This window comes from Lucilia sericata, unplaced genomic scaffold (assembly GCF_015586225.1).
Source record: "Lucilia sericata isolate MDLA Ls3-8-SP2 unplaced genomic scaffold, ASM1558622v1 Contig000364F_arrow, whole genome shotgun sequence".
In the NCBI taxonomy this organism is placed as follows: domain Eukaryota; kingdom Metazoa; phylum Arthropoda; class Insecta; order Diptera; family Calliphoridae; genus Lucilia; species Lucilia sericata.
Genome location: NW_023994383.1, coordinates 55,001 through 64,822, shown reverse-complemented (window position 1 = coordinate 64,822; position 9,822 = coordinate 55,001). Strand labels below are relative to the sequence as shown.

The window sequence follows — 9,822 nt, the reverse complement described above, 5'->3', positions numbered from 1 at the left end:
TATCTATCTATCTATCTATCTATCTATCTATCTATCTATATTCTATCTATCTATCTATCTATCTATCTATCTATCTATCTATCTACCTACATATCTATCTAACTATCTATCTATCTATCTATCTATCTATCTATCTATCTATCGGTTAAACATTCGAGGGCACCAATTTACGAAATAAAAACTATACTAGTTGGTTATCGTTGTAGTCCACTACTCGCAAATAGTCAAGTAGTTACGAACAGGACAATGTTTTGTCATACCTTTAAATTGATACCTACTCTTCAGCAACAAACAAACATTCAAAATCATTTTAATTCCAATTTATTAACATCTATATAATGAAGCAAAATTGTTGAATAAAAAAAGAATACATTTTAAAGAAAAAAAATGAATTGTATCGTATTTATATTTGTTTTTAATAAATTAAATATAGTTATTATTTAAAACGAAATTAAGAGTCCCCAAATACATACAGAATTAAATTTTAAAAGTTCTTGTTGCAACTGACCACGATACAAAGCTACTATTTCCGGACGTCCCCAAAGTGGGAGCAGATATTAACAACGAAAAAATTGTATACGACATGGAGAAGCTTAACTTAAATATATATTAGTAGTTTGTAATTTCTGTGTATTTGTATTTAGTTTCCCTCCTTCTTCTCCTTCTTCACTATCTACTTCTCTTCACACCATTCATTTTCTTTGCGTACTTGTTCTTCTTCAGCCGGAGTAAAATCGTTTTTTATATTGAACGTCTTGCGAATTTCTTCTGGAGTTTTACCCTTAATCATATTGGCCACAGTTTTGCAAGTAACATCCAACAGTCCCTTGATGTCCAAATAGTTGGCGGCTAAAATCAATTCGAATAGCGTACCCTGATCAACCTTTAGGAAATCGGCATCCCACGAGGAAATATCATCGGTGCGTTTTTCTTTGTTCTCATCATCCTCAGGGGGTTGGGGGTCGTCTTTGTGATAGTTGGCCCAGTGTAGAACTTTGCGTAGAATTGCGGAATTTACATTGGGCAAGGGCACTACGGCATTGTCACCATCTTCCATGCCACAATCGTCCAACATGGTCTTGATGGTGCCCGAGCATTTGGCAATTTGTACGTCAGTGTCGAAAATCTCATCGTCCGACGATTGCAATTTGATGTTGGGCATCTTGGTGTGTTTTTTTAAACAACTACGTTAGAATCCTAAAAAATTAAAGTGGAAATAAGAAGTTAGTCAAGTTGCTACGAAAAAAATAATCTATCATTTGTTATTTTTATGTGAATAACATAAAAATATAATTTTTACGTGACTAAGAAAATGGTGGTTTGTTGGTTCTTTGTTGCTGTAGTATTTATTTTCGTCTTTATTTTATCTCCTATTACGGCGAATTCTACTCCCAGGCCATTGCGAGTAAAATTTTTGTGATTTGTTTTATTGTTGTTGTTTATATATGTAAAATATATAAAATTTCTTAAAAAACTTACCTAAAAGGGTTAATTATAAATATTGCTTTATAATTTTGTTATATTTTATATAAAATCTAACACCGTGCAATTTTTTGTCAGCAAATTTTTCCAACTACACTTTGTCAATATGTGTTTTTTTAAACAGTGTTGTCATTTACTATTGTTAAGGCGAATATGCAGAGCTATATTTTTAAGTACTAACTACAAAAACGCTTATACATAATGTCAATGATCAACACTTTTACATGTATTGTCAATTTATATTTGTTAAATTTATAATTTTCTTTCTTTTTTTATTATTATGTGTGATGTTGAAACAATTACCAAAGATATTAAAAACATATTGTGTCATTATAAGGAAAATCAAAATCGCATTTTATTGAATGCTTGCAATGAAATACGCCTTTGTCATGGCGGATATTTAGATTTGACAGTGCGCCACAAAATGCTAAGGTGGGTTTTGTGAAAATGTATTTAAAGTTATAATTAATTTTTTGTTGATTTTGTAGACGATTAACGTATTTTTCGACGTTTATTTTGGCTATTTTTACATTAATATTTGCAACTTGCGGATTGTGGTTGTTAAGACGTTATAATTATTCCTATAATCTGGGAGGTTGTTCCTCAGTGACTTTCCTTTGGCCCTTTGAAGAATGTCCCGTAGTCTTTTAATCAAATTTAAGACGTTTGTTCAATAAGATGTCATTAGCTATAGTTAATTATAATTATATAATATAATTATATATTTTTTTTATTGAGTGCCTTTAATGTACTGAAAAGTCGACTTTTCGACTCACACGACGCTAATTTTCGAAAAGTCGATTTTCCAACTTTTTGAATAAATTCGAAAAGTGGAAGTCGACTGTTTTGTTCAAAAAAAAGTTGGTCGAGCACAAACAAATCACACACACAAATCCAACGTGTATGGCAGCTTAAGTCGAATATATTATAAAAAAATCGTAAAAGTTATCGAGTTATCTCAGTCGACAAAATTTCTATATTAAAAAAATTTCAAATTTGCAGATGTCGTAAAATCGACTTTTGGTAAATTTAAAAAAATTGAAAAGTTAACTGTTCATAAATATGAAAAGTTTTGACTGTATTAACAAGAAGTTGCCATGCATTTTTGTAATCAATAAAAAAATAAAATTGGGCTCATTTGACCCAAGATGTCATAAGTTATGTTACTCTATCTTTGCACATCGAAATTTAACAAAATTTTTATTATTAACAACAGTTTCTTATATATTCTTTTCAATAAAATTCTGTTTTGCCGCTTTTTATAAATTTACTTAGAACCCCCCTTAATGAATGCCTACAACTGACACACAGTGTTGATATTTTACGTATGCGTTTGCTACAGCGAATTGGCTTCCCTACAATACAACCATGTTAGCTGAGACACAAATATTCTTTTACAACAACACATATAGTTGTACTCTTCATTTTCTCTAGTTCTTTTGCAAAAACTGTGAAATGTGTGTGTAGCAATTGTACAGAAAAAATTTTTCACAAGAAATTCGTAATAATTAATTTGCTTTCGTTAATGCATAAAAACGAAATATTACTCAAGCAAGAAAAGTTAACAATATGAACTTAAAAAACAAAGTGAAATATAGTTGAAATTAATAGAAAGAAGAAACAGAAAAGTTATAAATCAAGCAGTTACTTGCACGCCATACAGTGACGACACGAAGAAGACAAGCTGACAGACAGACGGTTGGACAGACAGACAGAAAAGGTAGTCAAACGGACGGACGGACGTGTATCGGAGAATTCGCTCAGAAAAGCAGAACGAAAAAAAATCATTCTCTGCAGACATACTTTTAAAGCCAGACACATCGGTTATCGTTTGGCTTGTTTTCTTTGTGTGAATAAAAATATAAGAAAAAAGAACAGAAAATGTGTATCGAACTCAAAATGAAGCTAAATAAGTGACCATTGTGTTAAAAACAACGAACGAAAGGAATGAAAATTAGCAGTTTCAGCAACATTTATTGAAATGTATACTTGTATAAAGCCAAACAACAGCGTTTGATTATTGAAAGAAAATTTTTATACAAGTTTGCTTTGAAAAATATCAAAAGCGTAACGAAAATTTCTATATTAAGCTGATATTTTTCTAATACAAAAGGTAAATTTACATATATACAATGGAAAAAAGTAAGAAAACCAAGCTTACAGCAAAGAAAGAAAAAAAATCATTAATATTGAACCGACGCCGCCATTTTCATCTGTATTTAATGAGCGTACGTTCTTTTTTTACTTTAATCGTGATTTTTGTCTCCTGTAAATTCGCCGCGTTAAAAAGGGATAGTGCTATTAAAAGTGTATACGTTAGAAAGAGAAGACTATTTTGGTTCCCTTGTAATTTTTGTTGATTTTTTAGGGTTTTTCTTTGTTAACAATTTTCGTCTCTCGTCGTTATATTTTTTGCTGCCTTCATGCGCTCTTTGTTTTTGTGTTATAATTTTTTTTCGTTCATTTTACGACAAAAGGTTTATTATATTAGTTTATATATTGTGTTTTTATTGCCAATTTAAAATGACAAAAATCAGCTGAGTGTTGTTAAATTGTTAAAATTATTAAATTATCATTAAGAAAAAATTTTTACAACAAATAATTTTCGTTTTAAATTGTTCTAAATACTAGAATATTTGAAAATCATTGAATTGTAATGAAAGGGCAATTAATCGATAATCAATCTGTGTTCTAAAAAGAGAAAAAAAACGAAGAATAAAAAAGTAACAACGTGTGAGTGAAAAAAGGAATAAGCAAAAAAAAAACGAAGCAACAAAAATTGAAATACCAAGTAATGTAAACGGATTTAAATTATTAATTTTTTAGTGACATTTAAATAATAGTGATTTTATGTGCTAAAAATATTTAGATGTTAGTATTAAGGTTTCGAAGAAAACTTAACCTGGGTTAATTTTTTATTTATTTTGTAAGCCCTTTTTTTTTTTTGTTAATAAATACAACTCTGTGTAACAGCTGGTTGTCATATGTATTTCGACAGAGTTGTTAACAGCTGATAAGGTTCTGGTCCCAGCTAGAAATACAATGTTGATATTTGTAACGCTTAAAAATATTCAAAAAAATATATGGCTAGTTTTCTGTTTACCCCACTAATTATTACTTTTTATTTTTATATTTTTAGACTGCAATACAGAATGGTTGTTGGTTCACATCACAGCCGCCGTAGTGAAACTGCTAGTAAATACGGAAATTCTTCAGCGGCTGCCACTGCCACAGGCACTACTACCAATAATTCCACATTGAGTAGTGTCACTGCCGCCGCCAAACAAACACACTCAATGTCTTCAAATGGTCATTATAGTTCTCATAATGGCGGTTCAAATAATAACAACGGTTATCTCCTGCCTCTCAGTGGTATTAATGGCACCACTAATAGCATTGTATCACGACTTTCACAATCGACCGGCATGACGCCAAAGGAATTATCGGAAAACGATGATTTAGCCACTTCATTAATTTTAGATCCCCATCTGGGTTTTCAAACGCACAAAATGAATATTCGTTTTCGTCCTCTGAAAGTGGATACGGCTCAACTGAAAGCCATTGTTGATGAATTTATACAAACACAAAGTTATGAGGTGGCGGTTAAGAAAATTTTCAGTGGACCTTGGCTGCCCCGAAGTTATCGAAATAAAAATAAAATGTCTATTAAAAGACTGCATGATCATGTAAGTTTTTCTTTCCATTTATTATTTTCTGAACTAGAAATGAATTGGAACTGAACAAAGATTTGCACAGCCAAATATAGTGCTATACTGTGATAATGGAATTGCAAATAATTTTGATGTTTTCTATTTCACATTACAGATAATACGTTATTTAAGAGTTTTCGATAAAGATAGTGGCTTTGTTATAGAAGCCTGTTATCGTTATTCGTTGGAAGGTCAGAAAGGAGCCAAAATATGTGCCACAAAACGTTGGCAAAAAAACGATAAAATTGAATGTTTAGTGGGATGTATAGCTGAACTTAGTGAAGCCGAGGAAGCGGCACTTTTGCACTCGGGCAAAAATGATTTCTCCGTCATGTACAGCTGTCGTAAAAATTGCGCCCAACTGTGGTTGGGACCAGCAGCCTATATAAATCACGATTGTAGGGCTAATTGTAAATTCGTGGCTACTGGTAGAGATACAGCCTGCGTTAAAGTATTACGTGATATTGAGATTGGTGAGGAAATCACATGTTTCTATGGTGAGGATTTTTTTTGGTGATGGCAATTGCTATTGCGAATGTGAGACCTGTGAGCGTAGGGGTACTGGAGCTTTTGCTGGTAAGAATGGCAATGGCCAGTACGGTTCGGAACATGCTCTTACATTGGGTCTCAATGGAGCCTGTGTTGTGGGTGATACGAATGCTGTTAGTGGTGGCTATCGGTTGAGAGAAACCGATAATCGTATTAATCGCATTAAAAGTCGTGCAAATTCAACCAATTCCACAAATACAGATCTCACAAATGGAGCTTTAAGTGATAACTCTTCAGGGAATATAAACAACAATAACAACACTACTGCAAGTCTCAACAACAACAATAATAATGTTAACAAAACAAAACTAGACGCTGGTTCGCCTGAAAGTGTTAAAAAACCTGCTGCGGTAGTAGTGACACCATTAACAATGCAAGAATTGCGCCAAAAAGGCATGACAAAATACGATGCCGAAATGATTATGGCCAATACCAGGCAACATACACCACACACACATCATTTACACAACCAACAACAGCAACAACATCATGCAAATCAAACAGAAAATCATGAAACTCTTTTAGGACAAAGTAAAGTAGGGGAAAACGCTCCACGTACTTATCGGGAATCACTTAGAAAATCTTCCCGTGTTAATAGTACAAGTAGCACCATCTCTTCTGGTTCCACAGAGGATTTTGCTAGCTTAGCAAATGTTAATACACGAGGATCATCAAATAAAGCCGCTACAGCAGATGAGCCAAAAACAGGAGCTGCCACAACAACCAGCACGAACAGCTTAGCGACAACTAGAAGAAATTTACGAAAAGGTGGTAGCGGTACCATAATGCAGCATACAAAAACAACACGCTCTAATGCGGGAGTAACAACACGACATACACGTTCAACTGCAGCTGCCGCTTTGGGTTTAAAATGTGAAAATCTCTTAAATAATCAACAGACAGAAGATAATGTTATAACATTGGTGTCAGAATCAGAACAGGAACAAACTGATGTAGAGTCCAATCATACGACAGCGATGAAAATCACAGAACAGCAGAATGATCATTTGCATTCCGATGAAAACGATCCATGTAAGCAACAGCAACCAGAAAAACGTTTGACCCGTAATGGTGCCATTACAACAACAAAAACAAGAGTGTTAAGACATCATCAAACTTTAACAGCATCTTCTTCAGTGACAGAAACATCAACACCAGCAACAGTGGAAGAAAATGTTCATCAATCATCAGTTGTAAATTGTAAACATACAAAACCTTTTACAAATTTTAATGTTAAGAATACAAATAATGGTCAACAGTCTTCACTACAACAAGAACATCATCAGCATCATCATCATAATCATAACCAACCTGCGAAACGCAGTGAAACTGCAGCAGCAAACTTATCAAACACAACAACAGCCAATAACTCTGCAAACTTTGATAACATTAGTACAAAGGGTGAGAACAGGACTAGCTGTAGTAGTAGCAGTAGTTGTAGTAGTAAAAGCAACGTTAGTGCAACAAGTATTGGACCAGAGCAAAAGAACATTGGGGATAACCAAGAACAGTCCTTGGATATTTTAGAAAAAAGCCATAATAGTAATAAATTGAATAATAGTAGTAGCCCTAGTTATAAAAAGAATTTGATAGAATCATTTGAAGAAGTTGCCAAAGGCAATAATCATAGTGTTAGTAATATTAATTGTAGCAGTAAGAATATTAGTACTAGTATACACGAAGATTCTAATAATCTTACTGAAGAACCCCCTCCTCCTCCTCTTTTGCAACAACAACAACGTTTGAGACGTGCTGGGGCAGGACGTCGCACTAGTTATTCCCAAGAACCTGTGATAACAGACAATTCAGCAACTGCAGCAACTTCTGTTAGTGCTGGTATCAACTTGCGTAAACGTCATCATACAAATAGTGATGGGGCCAGCAGTACCACATCAAATAGCACTGCTAGCACATTTTGTATGAATAGCACTATAAATTCTGGTTCAAATCCTATACCCGCCGTCGAACCCCTATTGAAAACACCCGAAAGAAGGCTTAAGCTGACACTGCGCATGAAAAGATCACCTATTTTGGATGAGGTCATAGAATCGGGTACCAGTTTGAGTGATGAAAGTAGTAGTGTTACAGGCGGCTCGACTTGTAGTCGTTCCTCTTCTCATTCCGAACCCGTAGAATATGAAATACTACGCATGGAAGGTATAACGGAGAATGGTTTAGACTATGGGGAAGAAATGCCTCATAAAAGGAAAAAACGTCATAAATCAAAAGAACGTCACCATCATCATCACCACCATCATCGTAGGCACCACAGACGCAATCTCTCCTCTATAGAGGAGCTGGAACAGCAAATTGATAGTGAATTATTAGATGCCAAAGAAACGACACCTCCACCGCCGCCACCCCCAACGTCTCAGACGTTGACGCCTCAAAAGAAACGTTTACGTTTGATATTTGGTAATGAAACCCATACCATTGACATTCCACCAACAACCACAAACGCCAACAATGAAAGTAGTCTTATAGATGATTCAATTAATGAATCCACAGCTTCTTCTACTTTAAATACATCCATAAATATTTCAAACCCTAATATTTCGGCAACAACAGTGTCATCCTCATCCTCCAACTCAATGGTAAATATTTCTTTAACCTCTTCCACAGAAGCAGCAGCCTCCGCTTCGCCACCTCTAACATCTTCGGCCTCAAATTCCTCTTTTGCTTCGGCTTGTAGTGCCGCCTCACAAGCTGTTGCTTTTAACTTAGAAGAACCTTTAAGAGAACCTCTCAACTTATCCATGCCTAGCCAAAAACTAATGGGCAACACATTTCACAATCTTAACGCAAAATTCCCTGCAACATCTCCTTCTTCAGCTGTTGCTGCTGCCACTGCTGCCACTGCTGCTCTAATGCACAACAGCTTAAACTCTACTTCGGCTGCTAGTTTAGCTTCAGCCACCACAGCTGCCACCTCAATATTCTTATCACAGGCTATACCGAAACATACTTTCGGCTCTTGTGCTTTAATTGCACCCTCATTTGCTCGTAATTTAGTAAATAATACCGTAGTTTCGGTAGTCAATACTTCACCACTACGTTTGCTTAATAATACTGTTGCTGCATCGGCTACTACTGCAGCTACTTCGTCTCATAGCTTCAATTCAAACTCTCCCTATGCTGCCTCATCATTACCAATAAGCCTCACCGCTACTCTTACCACCACAAATACCAATACAAATACTGCGACTACGAAAAAAAGTACTGATCTCATAACGCATTGACACCCCGCATTGGCGCACGCAAATTGTTGTACATCTTTATATACATAATGTTGTGTATATGTAAATCGTCGTATAGTTAGCTCTCTAAGCTATCCGGTCCATTTTTCAAAAGTTTATTTCGAATTTTTTATTTGCTTTTTGGAATTAAAAACACAAAATTAAAAAAAGTGGGCACAAACTTTTAAGGAAGTTTTAATAAATTTGGGTTCATTGTAGAAAAAGTATCTTAAATCCCGAGGCGATGTTATTATATCGTTAACGAATCAGATTTCTTTGTCGTCCTTAGTGAAATTGAGGGAAAACAGTTGTAAATATCTTAAAAATGATAGTTACCACGATTTTCGGTGTCTAATGGCCACATTAAGGTAAAATGTAACAAACAGACTTTGTTATCGAATGTTATTCTCTCTATCAATCGGGCAAGTGTCTATATTGTATGAATAATGAATACTTTTTCAAAGTAAATGTTCAGAACTTTTAACATTCTGAAAATTGTAAATAGTCTGGAAACTTTCGATTAGTAAATGTTTTTAAAATCATTGTAAATCCAAAATAATTTTCTTTTGTAAATGATTACACTTTAAAACTCCATCGGATTGACATGTGACTACTGAAAACTTTGCATTGAGTAAGTCTTAGTTCGCAGGAGATAGAGAGATAGAGCTAAACAAAAAATACTCATTTGCTGAAATGTTCAAAAAATATATAATGTTGTTTCCATTTTAAAGGAACGGGTCAAAATAATGTTTCAAAAAAATCTTTATTTTAAAGTCCACACATTGGACTTTCAGATCACATAACAGACTTTAAAAATAAAAGTATGATCGCACGTTTTTTTTTTA

The 9,822-nt window shown here is 34.2% G+C and overlaps 3 protein-coding genes across 4 annotated transcripts in view; 2 read left to right on the top strand and 1 right to left on the bottom strand.

The window, feature by feature from the left end:
• Nucleotides 1–305: 305 nt before the first annotated feature.
• LOC119604124 (S-phase kinase-associated protein 1) lies at nt 306–1,674 on the bottom strand. Of its 2 annotated transcripts, none has more exons than XM_037956587.1 (2): nt 1,480–1,674; nt 306–1,197 (listed from the first exon to the last, which is right to left on the bottom strand). In XM_037956587.1, the coding sequence occupies exon 2, from the start codon at nt 1,160–1,162 to the stop codon at nt 674–676; it is 489 nt and encodes a 162-aa protein (XP_037812515.1). In that variant the 5' UTR covers nt 1,163–1,197; nt 1,480–1,674; the 3' UTR covers nt 306–673. The 2 variants fall into 2 exon arrangements, with proteins under 2 accessions (XP_037812515.1, XP_037812516.1); XM_037956588.1 differs by lacking the exon at nt 1,480–1,674 and adding an exon at nt 1,301–1,434.
• Nucleotides 1,675–1,689: 15 nt separating this feature from the next.
• Nucleotides 1,690–2,257, top strand: LOC119604125. Its single transcript, XM_037956589.1, has 2 exons — nt 1,690–1,914; nt 1,971–2,257. The coding sequence occupies exons 1-2, from the start codon at nt 1,763–1,765 to the stop codon at nt 2,131–2,133; spliced, it is 315 nt and encodes a 104-aa protein (XP_037812517.1). The 5' UTR covers nt 1,690–1,762; the 3' UTR covers nt 2,134–2,257.
• A 1,740-nt stretch (nt 2,258–3,997) lies between these two features.
• The window catches only part of LOC119604114 (histone-lysine N-methyltransferase Suv4-20), a 6,622-nt gene continuing 797 nt past the window's right edge, over nt 3,998–9,822 (top strand). The window contains 4 exon segments of the mRNA XM_037956567.1: nt 3,998–4,273; nt 4,622–5,168; nt 5,308–5,697; nt 5,699–9,822. The exon segment at nt 5,699–9,822 is cut by the window's right edge and continues 797 nt beyond it. Of these exon segments, the coding sequence (XP_037812495.1) occupies nt 4,635–5,168; nt 5,308–5,697; nt 5,699–8,980 (4,206 nt within the window). The 5' untranslated portion in view covers nt 3,998–4,273; nt 4,622–4,634 and the 3' untranslated portion in view covers nt 8,981–9,822.